Source organism: Vidua macroura, chromosome 20 (genome assembly GCF_024509145.1).
Source record: "Vidua macroura isolate BioBank_ID:100142 chromosome 20, ASM2450914v1, whole genome shotgun sequence".
Classification (NCBI taxonomy): domain Eukaryota; kingdom Metazoa; phylum Chordata; class Aves; order Passeriformes; family Viduidae; genus Vidua; species Vidua macroura.
Genome location: NC_071590.1, coordinates 5,184,788 through 5,203,439, shown reverse-complemented (window position 1 = coordinate 5,203,439; position 18,652 = coordinate 5,184,788). Strand labels below are relative to the sequence as shown.

The window sequence follows — 18,652 nt, the reverse complement described above, 5'->3', positions numbered from 1 at the left end:
AGTTGTTTAATATCAAAAGTCCAAAAAAATAAAAAAGGAAACAGAGCACAAAAGCCACCCAGTCAATGCATGGCTAAGTTTATTTTATCACTTGTCCAACAGAACTCGACATCTATTTTAAGTCATTTATGAGGAGTACAAGTGTGAATAGCTGCAGAAGTTTTGCAATTCCAAGACACCACATACAGCTGCTAAAAAAAGCAATTTTAACCTTCCCAACAAAGCCTCAAAAAAGCAGCCCACCCTTCCCTGGATCGTGTTTCTCATCTACTGATTTCAGGCAGCCAAAGCTCATCTCCCCCAGATCTGAAGTTGATTGCTTTATGCAGAGGGCCCCAGCCATGGCAGCATCACCCCCTCACTGCTTCCCTTCCATTTGGGCTCGGTTTTCCCTGTGCTGGGCAGGACAGGTGCAGGTAGGTCCCTTGGGGTTTATCCCTCCCTTCAATTTTTGAGTATTTTACATTTTGCCATCGGCCACAGCTCCTATAAATAAACCCTGGCTGCCCGTGGCAGATGTGAGGCCTTTCCCTGCCTGCACGCTGCGTTAGAGGCCCTGGCTTCCCAGCAACGGGAATGGCAATGGATGTGAGTCTGCAATGAAATATTAATTGGGAGCAATGCTGCTCTCCTGTCTACAGAGGGGAATTTTAATTGAGGACCACGTTAACAAGCTAATACCTTCCCTCACCATGTGCTCACAGCAGGAAGGGGGGTTGCTGGGACCTGCTCTTTTTAATTGGAGCATCTCCTATCACCTCTGTCTCCCCAAATCACCCCAAATTAGCAGCCCAGTGTTCATCACCCAGCAAACCCAATCACCAGCAATTGCTTGATTTGACTTGTGGTTTCCTAAGAGGCAGAAGCATCTCAGCAAGGAGAGTCTGGAGCATCCCTGTGAGGTCAGGCCTGACCAGCAGCACCTCCCTTCATGCTCTCTAAGTCCTAGCTATTCCTAACTATTCCCAAACTGAGGGCTCCAGGTCAAGAAGGGCATCTGCCAGTGCCCAGCAGCACGGGCAGGAGATCCCCAGAGCTGGGGCAAAACAGGAACTCTCCAATAGCACAACACCTGAAAATGCAAGTTCATGAGGTTGCCTTTCCTCCCCGTGTCTGGCTGGATTTAGCCCACCCAGTGCTGCACTGGACTTCAAACAGGATGGAGAGAGATGTGGATCTGGGAGGGGGGGAACCTCTGATCCTGCATTTTCCATGTGTTTTGCTAAGGACTGAGCTCTCTGAGACATCAGGAAAGCACAGGAACTGCTGCAGCCCTTCCAGGGCTGGAAAATGATTCTCCCTCAGCTGAGGCTTTTAATTTCACGGGTGGGAGTGGGGGGGGGAAATCACTGCCTTCATCCTACAGAGCAGAAAGCAAAGCCACAGCAAAGCAGCCGGCAGCAGCGGGGACAGCTCCTCTGTGGGACTGCAGGGTCGTGTCCAGCTGTCACTGCCACATGCCACCCACGTCCCCGTTCTTGTGGAACTCGTGGAGGTGGTCAGCGTACCTGGGGAAAGGGCAGAGCCACGTTACCCTGCAGCCAGCCCCAGGGTGCTCTGGCAGCCCAGCACCGACTCCAAGGGGTCATTCCTCGAGGATAAGCACTGTGCCCTGCTCCAGCCATGGCCAGCAGGGAACTGGAGTCATGGCACGGGTCTGACACCCCCCAGGTCTCCAGGATCATTTATAAACCTTTATCATAAACCTTTATCAGGATTCCTCCTGGGCAAGGACTGCCTGCAGGAAAGGCTTTGGAGAACACCCAACCAAACACAAGTGGTCGCCCTGTTCCGTGAGCTTTTTCTTCCCCCTCCCTCAGTGGGTTTAAAGCCCAAATAACTGGCCTTGTTTCCAGCACTGGGGTGCCCAAAAAATCTGCTGCAGACCAAGCCCTGCCCACCAAGCCAGCCCTGAGGCCGGGCTGGCCCAGCCTGTGCTCACTCACTTCTTAGCACAGAAGGCGGTGCAGTCCCGACCCACGCTCTCGCTCCAGGCGGTTTTGTAGAGCACCTGCAAGGGAAGGAATGGGATCAGCTCTGCTCCCACCTCCATCCCAGCCCCTCCTCACTGCAGTCTGTGCCACTGCTGTGCCAGCCTGGCCCTGCCATCCCATCCTGGAGAGGCACAGTGACAGGGCAAAGGAATGGCTTCAAACTGATAGAAAGTAGGTTTAGAATTGATATCAGGGAGAAATTCTTCCCTGTGTGAGGGTGGGGAGGTTGTTCACAGAAGCTGTGGCTGCCCCTGGATCCCTGGAAGTGTCCAAGGCCAGGCTGGATGGGGTTTGGAGCAGCCTGGGACACTGAAGGTGTCCCTGTCCATGGCAGGGGGTGGAACTGGAGGATTTTTAAGCTCCCTTCCCACCCACACTGTGACTCTGTGATCACCAGCGTGGGGAACCCCAGTGTGCTGCTGGGGCTGCCCTCAGCATGGTCAAGATGACCTTTTCCAGTGGGTTATTTTTACTGGGCAGTGCTGCTGTGGTGGTTTGGGATAAGGCTCAGAGCTGCACATGGATGGAGATGTATTTTTGGAACAGGCTTAAGGAAGGTCAGTGCTTGGCTTGGCTCCTTGTTACCTCCATGCCTCCGTGTTCTCATTGCAGAGCCGAGGTCTGAGGAGGCAGTGCTGGGGTTTGGGAAGAGGGAGAAGCCCTCCCATCCCCAGCTGATTGGTTCAGTCCCTGGGGATTTGTAAGCTGTTATCACCAGGGAATCACCCTAACCACACAAACACCCACCAGCAAATCCAAACCAGGGTTAACTGAAGTCTCCCAGGATCAGTGGCAGAGATGTCAGTCCCACTGTGGGCATGGAGGAGCAGGGGCTTCCTCCAGTCCTCTGTGGCACACACAGCTCATCCCCAGCCAGGCAGTGCTGGGTGCTGGATTTCAGGCTCTTTTGTGTCTAGATGATGTAAGATCATTCCAACAGCCATGTAATATTTATGAATTTTCCTTTTTTCTTTTTTTTTTTTTTGGGTTAGAGCTTTAAAGTTTAATGATGTTTAACTTTTTATTTCCTTTGCTCCTTTCCTCACCAAAATAACTTTGAGAGCAGGACAGAAATATTGTTCTGATTTGGCTTTCATCTCACTTCCTCGTTTAATTATTGATGATTTGTTTGGCTTTTTTTTCCTCCCTGAAATGACAAATAAACTCCCAGAAACTGTGCAAGGATACTGGAGGAATTTGCACCATGACAAACTCCCAGGAGATTTGGGCTGGCTGAAGCCTCCATCCCTCCCAAACCTCTGCTTCTCTACTTTCAACCCTAATGTAGAGTTGGGGGAAACTTGAAAACTAAAGAAAAACGGAGCCACAGGGCACATCAGGAGCATGGGCAGAGCCAGAGCTCATCCCTGGAGAGGCAGCAAATGAACTCCACTGAGCAGGAGGTTAAGGATGCACCCAGGAACAGGATCCACATGGTCTAGAACCTGGTAGTGTGGGCTCAGGGACGTGTATTTTATTCCTAAAATCACTTACGGTATTAGATTCATAATAATTAACCAAAATTTTGCTCCCCTCTCAGCAGAGGCTTGCTTGGCATCACATTGAACTCTGTGTGAGCTCCCTGCATGGCACCACGATCCCATGGCTGATCCCAGCAACAACATGAGCACACAGGCAGCTCCCAGCTCCTGCCCTTGGGCAAGGCTGTGCCCACCCAGGGTGGGATTTCCACCCTGTGAAGCCGAGGGGACATTCCTTGGCATGTCCCACGCTCCCGGTCCTGCCGTGCCTGCAGAGCCACCGACACAGCAGGTGCAACGCTTGGCACAGCATCTTAAACCAGCCCAAATTCCGCCTGGAGGGGAGGGCAGGGGATGTTTTATCTCAGTGCCCACCCCCTGGGGCTCCCCCTCACCAGGAAGACGAGGCAGTGCAGGAGCAGGGTGTAGAAGAAGGCCACGGTCCGAGCGGTCTTGTTGGACAGGATGAGCCGCCCCTGCAGGAGAGCAGAATGGCAAATCCCATTTTAGTGTGGGTCACTGGAAAGCAGCTCTCCTCAAACAGGCCTGCAGAGATCCTGGCCAGGACTGGGAGCCTGTTCCTGCCAGACCCTGCACAAACATGCAGGGAGGTGGTGTTTGCCACCCACCTGTGCCCAGCTCTGAGCAGCGATGCTCCTTCAAGGTGGCTGCACAAGTGCCTACGCTCTCAGCCCAAACCAAGGTGGATTCAGTGTGGGCTTTCCCCCACTGAAAACCCTTCTTGGGGTTTATTCTGAGTTGCTTTAGCCCAGCTCTCTCCAGCAGCTCTCCCTGCTCCTGCTGTGCCAGCCCTGCCCTGGTGCCTGCTCCGCAGAGAAACCCCAGCAGTAATTAAGCTTTGCACATTTTTAATATGAGCTCAAACAACTTTGTGCTTTGCAGCATCCCCTCGTCACCTCCTGAGCAGGGCACTGGAGCTAAGGCTGTGCTGGAGTTCCCAGAAGCTGCTGCTGGAGTCCCCAGAGCTGGGCCCTGCTGTCCCCTTGCTCTGGCTCTGCAAGCTCTGCCCCAAAGCTTTGCTCTCCACCCTTGCAGAGCCTGTGCCACCCCACAGGGCTGTCCAAGCTCACTGGGGGCTGGAAACCTGTAGGGTCAGGATGAATCACCCTCCACCCCTCATTTTGGAGAGGCCACTGAACCACAGCCAGACCCTGATGATGCCTGAGCCCTTTTGGCACATCCCAGTGGGAAAACCTTCATGCCCATCCCTTCAAAAGCATGAAAATCAGGAGCAGCAGAGGAGTGGCTTGCAAAGGACAGGCCCTCCCTTCCTTCATAGCCACTCTTTATTCCTGCTGTAACCCAGGGACTCATTATGGACATCAGCACATTCCCCAAACACCACGCAGCCTTTCCAAAGCTGGCATTAAAACCCACAGATCTCCCACCAAACCCATTCCGGGCTGAAATCATCTTTGCTATTCACGGCCACGGCGGAGGCTGCTGTAACAAACAAGATTATGTTCTTAAATATTCCCAAGGAATAACTCCCCTAAGTCAGTTTTTTTTTTTTTTTTTTTTTTTTGTGAATGCCTTTCATTAATTCTCCGTGGTGCTAGCACGCCACACAATCCATATTCATGTTGGCATTTGCTTGGTTTTTATGCAAATGACAGCTCTGCCTTTATTACAGGATATCTCTGTGTTCTCTGCAGCCCCACAGTCCCACGCTCACCTCCCTTGTGCTGGAGAGCTGGGGGTTAACTCAGCCAAAAGCCCTTCCAGAGCCTGCTGCTAATGCCACAAATTCCACTATAAGTCAGATTTCCCCAATAACCACATTTTTAGCTCAGAAAGTTATCCCCTAAGAGATGGCAGCCCAAGCTGCAGTGGCAGCAGTCACCTCTGTGGCTCAGACAGGACCCTCTGCTGCTGCAGACACCACAGCTTCCCCAGGATTTCCCCTGATGCTGTTTTGGAAGGAAGAGCCAGAGCAGGAAGGATCAGGGCTTGGGAAGGGTTTTTAAGGAGAATGCAATGAGAAGTCAGTGTGTGTCTGAGGATGCTGTGCTCTGTGGGGCAGAGATCTTCCCCGGAGTGTGGGACCCTCTGCAGCCCCTCACACTCCTCCTCCCCACATGTGTGGGGTGCTGGGGCTCTCTGGGGGGGTCTCCCATGCAGGAGGGTTTGCCCCTGGCTGGGGGTGCAGCCCTGAGCCCCAAACCAGAGGAGAGGTGCTTGGAATCTTAGAATAGAATCAGAATTGTGTAGGTTGGAAAAGACCTCAAAAATCCTTGAGTCCAACCATTCCCCCAGCACTGCCAAGCCCAACACCAAACCACGTCCCCAGGTGCCACATCTCCATGTCCTTGAAATGCCTCTGGGGACGGTGATGGGCAGCAAGGCAGGAAAGGGGTTGCTCCTAACCCAGATGCCAGCATGGCCCAGTGTGCCTGCACCCTGCCCAGGACAGCAGGGATGGGCCCTTCCCACTGCCCAAGAGCCCAAGAGCCCCTTCCCACTGCCCAAGAGCCCCATTCCCTTGCAGGGAAAACCTCTCAGCTCCCAGCAGTGCTGGCAGAGCAGCCACTCACCATGCTCAGCGTGGCTTTATCCCAGGGACTGAGGCTCAGGTACTTCCTCTGGCGTTCCTACAAGGAAATCATACAAGATTTTGAGGCTCAGAGGGTTTACAAAACATAGAAGGAGCTGTGTGCCACAGGATGGTCCTATTTGCCCCCCACCCCCAGCCATCATCTGGGCACAGTGACATTTTTGTTTGTTTGTTTTTGTTTTTGAAAGCAAAGGACGTTTGAGTGCGTTTCATTCTATCAGAACTCCCTGGATTTCACCTGGGCATGACCCCACAGCACACAGAGGGGCTGATGCAGAGGGAGGGTGCTGGGGAGCCTTTCATACCTTCCTGCTGAAGGAGGAGAAGGGGTCCAGGCGTTCCTCGTACTGGGAGGAGTAGCGCTGCTCCGTGTCATCCCTGCTGCTGCCCTGTGGGAGCAAAGGCAGGTGAGAACCAGCAGGGACACCCAGCACAGGGACAGAGCCCTGAGCTCCCCCATCTGGAAGAAAACACCCCCTAAGGATGGAGCAGCACAGCCCAGAGCTGACCCACGGGGCTGAAAGCATCTGTCCCCTTCAGAAAGGAGAAGCACAACAGGAGCTGTGGAACAAAGTCCTTTCTTCACAGAATTGTGGAATGGTTTGGGTTGGAAAGGACCTTGGGTTGTTACATCAGGGGATTCTGCCATGAGGACTCCCTGTTTCTCCTGTGTCTCCCTGTTTTGGGCCCTTTCCATGAAATAATTGCCACCTGTGTCATCCTCACAGAGCTCACCTGGGCTACTGCAAATCCCACCCTGAATTCCTCTGCTGGGCCAGGCAGGAGGGAGACAGCAGTTTAGGAGGAGGAAATCATTGCTCAAACATAGAGCTGTCATAGGCTGGGAAAAGGGCAAGGAAAATGAAGAAAACCCCTTGAAAGAAGGGAAAGATTTGGGTGGGTTCAGACAGGATGGATTTTATACTTCTGTATAATTCCCCTTACACAGCCTTGGCTGCAGCGAGGATGCTCATGCAGCCTCCCTGCTCCTCCTTCCTCCACCTCTGCAGGAGCTGCAGATTCCACATCATTCCTGCCCAAATCCAGCCTGGGAACAGCACATGCTGCCACCAGCCCTGGGCACAGCCTGCTGCAGGCTCTGGCTCCTTGCTCCAGTGCTAATTCCCTGTCCCAGCACGGCGCCACTTGCCGCCCTGCCCGGCTCAGCTCACACTCCCCGAGGGATTTCTGGACCTGTTCCTACGTGCAGAGGGTTGCCCTGCCCAGCCCCATGGCTGGCTGTTACACCTCTGTGTAAACCTTTAGTAAGCCTGGCCTCACACATTGCAACCCAACCCTGGGGTCACAGTGATGAGACCAGAGCCCCATTTAGGGGCGAGGAGCAGCCCGGCCACCGCAGTGATCTTTGATGAGTATTTTTAACGTGTCACATGTCCCATTAGGGGGTGAATTATGCAATCCCCTGCGCTGCTGCCATGGAGGGTTTTGCTCTTTAGCTCATGGCAATGGCATTCAGGGGTTGCCTTGTGGCAGAGGATAAACATGGAGATGATATTCCACAGGAGAAAGGGGAAAAAAATGTCAGAGGGGACGACCTGGCGTCATCACGGGGACATAATGAGAGGAACCAAATAAGGTGCCTCAAGCTGTAGGAGTTTCCCACCACCAAATGCTATTAAAATATCCCTCAACAAAACAGACTCGGTGCAGGCAGCACGGAAAGGCAGCAGCCAGGGGGAAGGATGGCAGGGAATGGGTGTCCCTGAGTGAGTGGCACTTTGGCATTTCTAAGGAAAGCCCGAGGTCAGGAGAGCCTGGCTCTGACCAGGGAAGTGCTGGCAGTGGAAATCTCCCAGGCAGCAGCCTGAGCCTCCTGCAAACCCCCAGGGAGGAACCTCCTGAGGGACACAGCACGAGCAGAGCAGGTTGCAGTGAAGTCTGGTCCCCCTTCCCAGCCTTCCCCTGGCATTACTGGGATGATTTTGGGCTGGCTTCTTCTCTTTTGTCTTCTGGCTGCTCAGGGAGCAGCTCTCTCTGCTGGATACAAGAAGTTCAGGAACGAGCACAAGTGGGACAGGATGAATTATTTTCCAGGCTCTGCTGCAGGGGTTTATTGCAGGGGATCCCAATTTAACCTCTGGCAGAAGAATCCACACTTGCCTGCTAGAGCACCACATTGCCAGCAGTGAGCATCAGAGGGGGTGTAGCAGCTCTGCTAGGGAGCAAATCTGCGCTTCTGGCTTCAAAGATGTCAAAGATCCCTCAGCACAGTTCTAAACTGCCTTCCTGGCAGGGAGAACCTTTCCCACCCCAATCAGCTCCAACTCCCATGCAAGCTGCACATTGGAAATGTGCAATTTCTGTGTCTGGGGGCTGTCCTTCCACGTGAGCCCAGCCCGAGGACGGACAGACAGACGGACAGCTGAGCACTCACCCGGCCAGGGTAGCTCTGCAGGAACTTGATCTTCTCGTAGAGCTTGATGTTGTCAGCTCTCAGGTTGTCCAGCTCGCTCTGCAGGGCGTGCACCGTGTGCTGCAGCATCCGGTTCTCCTGCACGGGGTGTGGGGGGACCGTGGGACCCAGCCAGGGTTCAGTCCCTTTAATCCCAGAACTAAACCCCCCTGGCTTTGAATTCAAATTGCTCCCGAATTAAAACTGTCCCAGATGTGGCAGAAGGGGGGTCCCAGTCCTGACCCATTAAGAAGCCCATCCCTCAGTGGCCAAAGAAGGGCTGGGGCAGCCAAGGTGGCTGAGGGGGGCTTTGGGATGGGATGTGGCTCCCACAGGAGGTGCAGACACAACCAGACAGCTTGGGAAAGGTTATTTTGAGCTCTACTTCAATTTATTAGCTCAAAATGTACTCTCTATGTGCTTTTTCCATGGCAGCCCCAAACTCTGTGCCAGGAGTACAGGGACACAGGGACACAGGGGCAGAGGGACACAGGGGCTTGGACCTATCCTGGAGCTGCAGCAGCGGGATGGGCTGGGGCAGGCTCTGCTCCTGCTCACAGCAGGATGTGTTTTCCTTTTGCCTGCAGTGCTTGGGACAGAATTCCACAGGTCAGCAGAGCAGCCAGCCCAGGCTGAGGCCCTGCAGCCCCCCCAGCCCCTCCCCAGCAGACTCACCCCCTCCAGCTCCTGGTTCTTGGCCCGGAAGCGTTCCCTCTGGCTGGAGATGATGGAGAGGAGAGAGTCCACCTGGCCCTCAGGGAATGAGGTGCCAGGGGATGGAGGGCGACCTGTGGATGAGGTTTGGTGTGAGAGATGACCTGGCAGATGCCCACCACCCACCCCAGGGCTGTGCTCAAGGTCCTCCTGCTGTGGGGCCCTGGGAGCACCCAAATCACCTCCTGTGCACAGTTATTACAACATGGACTGCTATTTATGCTTTTTTTTTTTTTCATTTTTGACGACTCAATGTGGACAGGAAAACCAATTGCATTATTTGGTGCAACCCATGGCTGCCTTTCCCTGACTCCAACCCTGCCCATCCCTGCCAGACTCTCTCCTCTGGCCTCAGCAGCAGCTGCAGCATTGAAATAAAGCCCCAGAGCCACAATCCTCTCTCCCCTACCCTGACTCCTCATCCACCACCAGCTTGCTATGCCCAGGACCCCATTTTTTGGGTGTTCCCCATGGGTTGCCCCCCTTGATGGGGCTCTGTGGGTGCCTGGGAGGCTGTGTTCATCCCTCCCTGCTCTTCCTTCCTGGCAGTGGCGTTCACAGCCAAGGAGAAATGTGTCCCCAAGGCCATGACTCAACCAGCTGCACTGAGCAGTTATTCATGGAGCAGGATGGGTGGCTGCAGGTTGTTTAGCTTGGTGGGACTGTTGCTGTGATAATGTTTATCTTGTGTTTTCAAAACCTTTCTAAACAAACAAAAAAAAAAACCCAAGCAAAAAACGGAAAAAAAAGGAAAGGAAATTTTTTTTTTTCTCCCCAGAGGAGCAAGGAGTTGTTATTTTTGTTTGATTCATTTTCTCCTGCAGACCTCAGCGCAGGGGCTGATGTACAGGAAATGTTTCACTGGCTCTGGAGGGGTTTGGTGTGGGAAGAGAGCTCAGAGCTCAGGGTGTTTGGCTCAGCCTGGGCTCACCAGCTCAGCACAGAGCCAGGCCTGGCACGTGCCTGCTGCGCCCCTTGGCAGGAGGCAGAAGATGGGCAAACCATGCCCAGCAGGGAAAACTGTCCCAGTGGGAGACACACTGAGCAGGGATGGCTCAGGAGCTGCCGTCCCTGGAGAAGTGACCACCCTGCCCGTGGCTGGGGTGTCCCAGCCCAGCCTGGCTCCCCCTCTCACCATAAAACTGCGCCGTGGCCTCCTTGATGGGCTCAGGGATCTTCTCCAGCCCGGGGACAGCTGCACCCTGGGCAGCACAAGCAGAAGAAATTAAACATTTCCCACCCACCCGAAGGTGCCTGGGCAAAGCAACCCCCCCTGGGTCCTGCTGCTGCCCTGGCAGCTGCAGCCTCATCCCTGCTGGACAGGTTCCCTGCAGGGATAAGGACTGACCCAGCTGATGCTGCACCTCAAAACCCCAGCCTCTGCCTGGGAAGGGGAAGAAATATTGTGATATTGTTTATCTTGTGTTTTCAAAACCTTTCAAAAAAAAAAAAAAACCACCCCCCCAACCCCCCCCCCCAAAAAAAAAAAAAAAAAAAACAGCAAGCAAAAAAAAAGAAGAAAAAGGAAAGGAATTTTTTCCCCCAGAGGAGCACGGAGTTGGCTTTTTTTTTTGATTCATCTATTCATATCATCATATTTTTTTTTATTCACCCATCTCTGCTGGGTGAATTATCAGAAAGAAGAGGAAATAATAATAGTAATAATAATAATAATAATAATAATAATAATAATAAGAAGAAGAAGAAGAAGAAGAAAAGGAAAAAGAGAGGAGGTGAACACTCCCCCACGCCCCCAGCTCTGAGAGCCAGCCCCGGGGCCATGGGCAGGGCTACCTCTGCCTCAGGGCGATGCACGGCAGACAGGGCTTGGATGGTGCTGAGGTCGTGCTCCAGCTTGGCCACGAGCTCCTTCTGGCCAGCCAGGGTGGCCACGGCCTCGGTCAGCTGGATCTGCAGCTCGGCACAGCGCACTGCAAAACAGAGCCAGGGCTGTCACCGGGACCCCACACGGTGCCAGGGGACACCAAAGAGCTGAGAAACCCCACCTGAGAGCAGCTCAGAGCAGCTCAGAGCAGCTCAGAGCAGCACTCCTGTTCTCTCCTTATGTCTGGGGACCAGAGCAGCAGTCCCTGCTCACACCAGGGGTCCCAGGGGATGCCCCAGGGTGGGCACAGTCCCTGGGAGGGAGCAGTGCCAGGGCCAGAGGCAGCTGCCTGCACTGGCACAGCCGCTTCAAAGGCATCAGCCAGATGTTTTGGGTGCCCCAGGGGTACCTGGCAGCATCCTGGCTGGGCAGAGCGGGGGCACCTGGAGAGGGTTGAGGGGAGGTGAGTCCATGAACTGATCTCTGGGTCTGGTCTGCACGGGAGAGGTGATGGAAGAGGCTCCCCTGGCTGTGGGGGCTGGGAGAGGGCAGATGGTGAGTGGGGCCTGGAGCAGGGTGGGGGACACCCCCCAGGCGGGCTCAGGTGGGACCACTCCTGCCCCAGGCACGGGGCCAGGCCGTGCAGCCCCCGGCATTCCCACCCAGCCAATTTTCTACAAAGGATCCCTCTTTCCAGCTGCCCCCCAGAGGAAAACCCACACCCTAAACCACAACAGGCACTGCTGGAATGCTCCAGGAGCAAAACAAAAACCTCTCGTTCCCCTCACATAACCCCAGCCCAGATGTGAAGCAGTGGAGCAGATGTGAAGCAGCTACAGCGAGAGGCACGGGCCCAGCACCGCAGGGCAAGCTCCGTGTTCCATTGGCAAATCCATCCCAAAACTGTCCTGCAGCAGAAATCGACTTGTTTCACCTTTCTCCCTGGCTGCCAGCAGTGTCTGGGCCTCTCCCTGGCTGGAAAACCTGCTCAGCTCCAGGTTCAGAGCTGGTGTTTTGCACTGCCAGCACCTCCACCACAGGGATGCAGGATCCCTCCCTCTGTGCTTGGATTTCCAGGTGGGTCAAAGCTCAGGTCCCATCTGTTCCAGTCCCTCCCTGATAATTCCTGTTGTGATTCCCCTAATTTCCAGACAGCTGGAAGGCAAAAAAAAATCCTCATTCATCAACAGCCAGGGAGCAAGAAGTGCAGGGGTTGCCTGGGGAGCAGCAAGAGAAGGCTGTCCTGAGGGCTCCTACCTGCTCTGAGCCTTCAGACAAGGGATGTAATGTGTGCAGAGCTCAATTCCAGCTCTCCCACTCTTGCCAGGCTGGGAAATGCCCCACACACCCAGAAACCAGCTGTGGAGGGAGGTCCTTGCACAGGGAGTGATGCCCTGGACGCAGGGTTGGACTAAGAGCAGCAGTGATGCCCAAAGGGACCCTGCTTTGCAGGATTCGGGGTCTTTGCTGGTACAAAATCCCCTTTTTTTGTAGGTGTGGCACTTGGGGACATGGCTTGTGGTGGGCTTGGCAGTGATGGGGTAAGGATGATCTTAAAAGTCTTTTTCAACCTAAACAATAAGAAAGACAATTGCTGTGTTGGTGTAACAGAATTTCAGAGTGGTTTGGGTTGGGAACAAACTTAAAGCCCATCTCACTCCACCCCCTGCCATGGGCAGGGACACCTTCCACCAGCCCAGGCTGCTCCAAGCCCTGTCCAGCCTGGCCTTGGACACTTCCAAGGATCCAGGGGCAGCCACAGCTGCTCTGGGCACCCTGAGCCAGGGCCTGCCCACCCTCACAGGGAAGAATTCCTTCCCAATTTCAAATCTAAACTTAGACTGGATACATTTCTTTCAGTTTAAAGCCATTCCCCTTCCCATGTTATTCAGAAGGACCAAGCCTCACTGCAGGGGGAGAGAGGTGGCACTTGCTTTGAACACAACACATGGATTTATTTTTCCCCCCTGTGCATATTTATATTTTAGAGCCCCCAGTAAGAGACTCAGGACCGAGCAGTAGTTGTGCTAAAGGCACATCCCACTGGAGGTCAGTATTTCTCCAGGAATGGGGAATCCCTGCCTGCTCTAAAACATGGGTGGCCTGATGAAAAATATTTGCATCAACAAGATTTGGATAGAAGAAAACCTCTTCCCTAGGGTTAATTATTCAATTGGCTGTCTTTTAAAATGGCATTAAAATGGAATTGGGAAGCTATTGCTGGCCAAACATGGGCTGGGGGGCCAATTCTGCACCAGGCACTGCTGAGCATCCTGTCCAAGGCTCACCACAGCAGGAGGTTACCTGGGGCAGGAATTGTTCCCTGGCCTCCCACCCTGCCCAAAAATCCTCCGCAGAGCTGAGCTTTGGAGCCTGCAGAAGGAGACCCAGGCCCTGCATCTCTCTCTTAAATGATCCTTTTGGCTTCTGAGTTACATGGACTGAGTTTATCAATTTAAGAAAAAAAAGGTCACCAAAGAAACACAGCTCTCAGTTTTAAAGGAATCTGCATCCTTCCTTCCCTTAGGTTTCACTCGACCTTGGCCATGAAACCATCCCTGAAAACAGAAAAGGCTGGAACCCTGTCTGCCACTGAAAGCAAACAGACACACGGAGCTTCCCTCTCATCTCCCCGTCAGTGTCACTCCTCACAGTTGGTTTTTGGGGTTTTTTTTAATCATAACTTTCTCCTTTTACAGGGGCCGTGGCCACCCGCGAGCTCGTCACTTCTGTGCCAGCGACTCTTCACCTGCAGCAGCAGGAGCAGGGCTCTGCCAGGCAGGCAGGGCAGCTCAGGCACTGAGATCCAGCAAAAGGAACCTGCCTTTGTGTTCCCTGAGCTGCTGAGCCCTGCTCTGACCCCTCAGATGTGCAAATACCTCAGAGGCCAGGAAGAGAAGAGCTACTGCAGAAGGTAATGGGACAAAGAAGGCAAAGTTCTGGGGAAAGTGGGTTTTAAACCAGGTATCTTTAGCCTCAAACTCTGCCAGCTCTGGCTTTTAAAAAGCCAAGCCTGGCATTGCCATGGCCTCATGAAGAAAAGAGCAGAAGTGCAGGGACTGGGCAGCCCCACACTGGCAGAAGCTCCGGTGCCACCCTGGCACAGACAGGGCTGGTTTCCCCTTGTCTGATGCACACAAAATCAGAAGCTGGGACTGGACTATTCCCATCCCTGGAAGTGCCCAAGGCCAGGCTGGATGGGGCTCTGAGCAGCCTGGTCCAGTGGAAGTTGTCCCTGCCCGTGGCAAGGGGTTGGGCTTGGTGATGTTAAAGGTTCCCTTCCAACCCAAACCATTTAATAATTCTATGATACCTTGCCAAACACTGAATGAATACTCAGAAAGAACCTCTGCACAAAGAAAATGCTCGAAAGAAATGCCTTTTCTGGGAATTTTATGTGCCCAAGGGGCACAACCATGGATGGCACTGCCATGGGATGAATGTTTCTGGAAATACCATCAAGGACCTGTATGGACAGGCCATGTGGAGGGACACACAGTGAACAAATAAAACCCAAATTAAGAATAAAATATTGACATGAGTCTCACACTTCTTTTGTTGTGAACAGCCTGGTCAAAGCTGCAGGTTAAATCCTTGAAGTGATTATTGAAGAAAAGAGTCCTGGAGCCCCATTCCCCGGGCTGGTGGGGGCAGAGGCTGGCAGATGCAGGGGCTCATCAGGAGTGCCCCTGAGGCCACGAGTCCAGCGTTGCCACAGAGCAACAGCAACTCTGACTCCTGTAACAAGCCCCAGCAACTGGGCTCCCTTGGCAAATCATCCAAAATAAACAGCATCTGTTTTCACAGATGGAGAAAATTAAGACATACTAGCAACTTAGTTTGAAGTTATAAGGCCAGACATAAATAAATGAGAGGCAATCTTTCCATAAGATGGTGGCTTGATTACTGAGGATGCAGACAGATGAATAAATCACCTTGGGGTGAGATAGGCTGTAACTTGCTACACAGCCATGGGACCAGGGTAACTGCTCATGTGGATCCTCAGAGCCCGAGGAAATGAGAGGTGAGTGGTGTAGCTGAAGGGATAGGGGTAGGAGCACACACATGGGCAGTTATGGCAAATTAGCTGATGCTCTGCAAGTTCACACCCTGATTTGCCTCGTGGAACTTTTTAATCTCCCTCCATTTGCTGTCTGGCCTCCCTGAATTTACATAACTGTAAAAAAAAAGAAAAAAGAAAAATAAAAATAAAACAAGCTGAGAAGTGATGTGGCACGCTCTCTTTGAAAAGTCAACTGAAGTGCATTGAAAGCCACTACTTCAAAGGTTTGAAGTCTATTTTATTGACTGGAAGGAAGATGATGGTAAGATAAGTAAACCTTGGAGTGCCTTGGCAGGAAGGCTCAAAGCTGGAGACTCACTCAACACAAACAGGGGTGTCTGAGAGTGCCAGGGCGAGGAGCAGAAGCCAAAGGAAGAAGCAGGAAACTGGGTCTGCCACGGCCCCTTTGATTTTTCCAGCTCTTTCCCCTTTCCCCATGCTGGGCCACCCCAGTTCATGACTGGACAGTTACATCTGAGTTGAAATCATTGCTCTTCCCCATGAAAAAAACGTGCCAAGACTTCCTGGCATCGCTCTCCAGGAGCCTTTTCAAGCCAACAAAATCTTACCTCCGGCTCTACCCGATGCCAGAGCTCCCAAGGCTTACACATAAACCCAATTTCAGGCTCTTGAAACACTTGGCATTTAGCTTTTAAGGAAGTCTGGAAAGGGCTGTTATTGCCCAAAGTCCTGCTCCCCTTCCAGGAGAATCATCGGGAGATGACTCGACCTTGACCCCGCGCTTTGTAGCTGGAGGGGCGAGGAGCACACGATCCCAGCGCTGCAGATTCAACCCTGCATGCACACGATGATTTCCTCTGCCTTCTTTTTTGGTCTGTGAAGATGCCAAGGCCAAGAAAGATCTGAGCCAAAACCCTTCCTGCAAGAGGAAGGTTGTCAAAGGCCTTTCACCATTGCACAGCTCGATGGGTCCAGTTCTGTCTTGACCTTTTCATGGTGAGGGACAACATTTCTGCCTGGCCCGGAGTGTGTGGGAGTCACTCAATCCACCTCAGCTTCATGCAAAGCCTTTTCCTTGGGGGAGCTGCTGGGAGCTGTCAGTAGGCTGAGAAACAGGACATGGAGGCAGGGAATGATGGAATATTTCTTTCTACAAGTCACCAGAGCCCTGTCTGGTGCCTCTGAGGTGCAAATCTGCTCAGAAGTAAAGGCTGAAGAGCAGGTTTTAGTGCAAAAATCCAGCTGAGCATCTCACCTCCCACGAGGCAATGAAAAATCAGTGTCACCAGAGGGGACTGTGCTGTTCCAAAAATGTCCCCGAAGTAAATAAAGATCCAGTGCTCCAGAGATCTCACCAATACAACAGAAACGCAAAGGAATTGGGCTTTTGGGACATTTTAAAGCAACTTTTGTAGAAATCTCCAGGGAGGGAGGAACGGTCAGTCAGCTCCAAGAGTTCCTGAGTAGCCAGAACACCTGGATTATTGGTCTGGGAATCATCTCAGCCTGCAATGCTGCTCCTGGGCTGTCCTGGTCCATCTGTACCTGCCACAAGGGCATTCTCTGATCAGACCCTCTGCAGGGCTTCTGAAAGGACAGAAAAACCAAGGAGAGGATGAAAAGAAAGGAATGATGACAACTCTAAAAGCCATCTCTCAGTTCTAGCACGGTCTCCCTGGCCTCCAGGCACAGGTATCAGGCCTGGAAAAGCTCCAGGAGTGCAGAGATGAGGTTTCTCTGCAGATACAGAGTTGTAAGAGAAGCCATCGAGAACATCAGTGAGGTCCTTCAGGGATGATACACAAGAGGAGCAGTCCCAGAGCAAGGGATGGGTCTGGCACCAGTGAAGGCAGCAAGAACAGCCCTGCTCAGTTTTACTTTCATGTGCTGCCAAAGAGACAAGAGAAAATAGGGACAAGCAGAGAGCAGATCATGTCCAACACCCTGAGAACATTTGAGACTTAATCTGCCCAAGTGACAAAGGAAGCACAAGGAAAAGCCCCAGGTGCCATCAGCATCATTCTCTGAGCTCCTGCTGCCCTCTCCTCAGTGCCCTCAGGGCCAGCTTGGAAAATGGCCTTGGGGAAGAGAGGAGGAGCCACCAAACTGCAGCATGACAGGACAGGGGGGGATGGTTTTCAACTACAAGGGGGCTGATTCAAGTGAGTTCTAAGGAAGTTTTTTTTTTATGATGAAGGTGGGAAGGCCCTGGCACAGGCTGCCCAGAGAAGCTGTGGCTGCCCCTGGATCCCTGGAAGTGTCCAGGGCTGGATGGGGCTCAGAGCAACCTGGGCTAGTGGAAGGTGCCCTTTAAAGGTCCCTTCCAACCCAAACCATTCCATGACTCTCTGGGGCTCCCTCCCACCTCCCTGGGTTTCTCTCCCAGTTGCTGCCAGAAGAGGTGCAGGTGAGATTTCTTCTCCCTCCCCTGCTTTTCTTCCCTTTCTTTTCACATTTTGAAGGCCAGCTGGGAAAGGAAGGTTTGAAGGATTTCTCCTTTCCCTTCCTCCTGGCCCAGCCACTCCAAAATAAACAGCCCCCAGCAAAGAAACCCAGCACTGCTTAATAAATTCACTCTGTAAGGAGAGAGATTTCATACAAGAAGGGATTATTTCCAAGGGTACTAAGATAATTACATGGGTAACTTGGAAGAGTTCAAGAAAACAGTTTGAATTTTCTTATCAGTTTCCCATAGCTTGGAGCAAAAAGAAAATAAAATGCTGTGCTGTAATCAAACCATGTTTTCTGAAGCCCTCTGTTGGCAAGTACACAATTCCTTCACCACTTCCATTAAAACAGAAATACTGAGGAGAAAATGAGAGCATTTCCAAATGGAAAGAAGTGGGGCTCAGATGCACCATGTCAGCCACTCACAGCTTCTTGCCTGGTGGGAACATGATGCCATGTGAAAAAACATCCCTTTTCCCACTGCAAGTCAAACTGGCTCTCACTGATGGAGCAGAAGCACAGCCAGGACCTTGGCCCTGAGGTGTGAACTTCCTCCTGCACCCAAGGATGCCACAAACAAGGACTTTTCCCATCCATCCAGCAAATCCCTCTAACATTTCCTATGCAAACCTCACCCATCCAGCCCCAGCAGCAGCTCTGTCCCAGCAGGAACTCACAGTGATGTCCCAGTTCAAACCAGTAAAGGTCTATGGGAACACACAGCGTACAAATTTTCCAAAAAGAGAGAATTTTGACATCCTTTTGAAGGGCTGCCCCAATAAAGTTATGCTGGGAGATCCAACTATCTCCATGGAAGGCCATAAATATCTGTTCCTGACCTCTCAGCTGCTTCCTTGTGGTTTGGGTTGCCTTCCTAACTTCCCAGAATTAACTTTTTGAGATTTAGGCTTGAGAGACCAGCCTGGCTTTATCCCAAGATGCAAAATTCTGAGCTACTGTGAGCCTTCTCCAGGTCAGTGCTTTCTCAAGTGTAACACATCCTTTGCTTATGACCACGTGTGGCATTTTAGGAGTTTCATGCTGATACCACCTGAAGAAAAGTACAGGTTACAAATATACAGATTAACCTACCTGAGGCATGGCATTTTAAAAGTCTACCTGTTTAGCATCAAGTTTAAAAAAATTAGAGTCAAATCATACACAATAATACCATTTGT

General features: G+C 52.3%; 1 protein-coding gene across 1 annotated transcript in view; it reads right to left on the bottom strand.

Moving 5' to 3' along the window:
- Nucleotides 1-62: 62 nt before the first annotated feature.
- Nucleotides 63-18,652, bottom strand: part of CUX1 (cut like homeobox 1) — a 270,331-nt gene continuing 251,741 nt past the window's right edge. The window contains exons 15-23 of the mRNA XM_053995241.1: nt 10,972-11,108; nt 10,313-10,379; nt 9,139-9,251; nt 8,446-8,562; nt 6,356-6,439; nt 6,031-6,087; nt 3,871-3,951; nt 1,947-2,011; nt 63-1,508 (exon numbers count right to left, since the gene is read on the bottom strand). Coding sequence (XP_053851216.1) covers nt 1,448-1,508; nt 1,947-2,011; nt 3,871-3,951; nt 6,031-6,087; nt 6,356-6,439; nt 8,446-8,562; nt 9,139-9,251; nt 10,313-10,379; nt 10,972-11,108 — 782 coding nt within the window. The 3' untranslated portion in view covers nt 63-1,447. The remainder of the gene's footprint in view (nt 1,509-1,946; nt 2,012-3,870; nt 3,952-6,030; nt 6,088-6,355; nt 6,440-8,445; nt 8,563-9,138; nt 9,252-10,312; nt 10,380-10,971; nt 11,109-18,652) is intronic.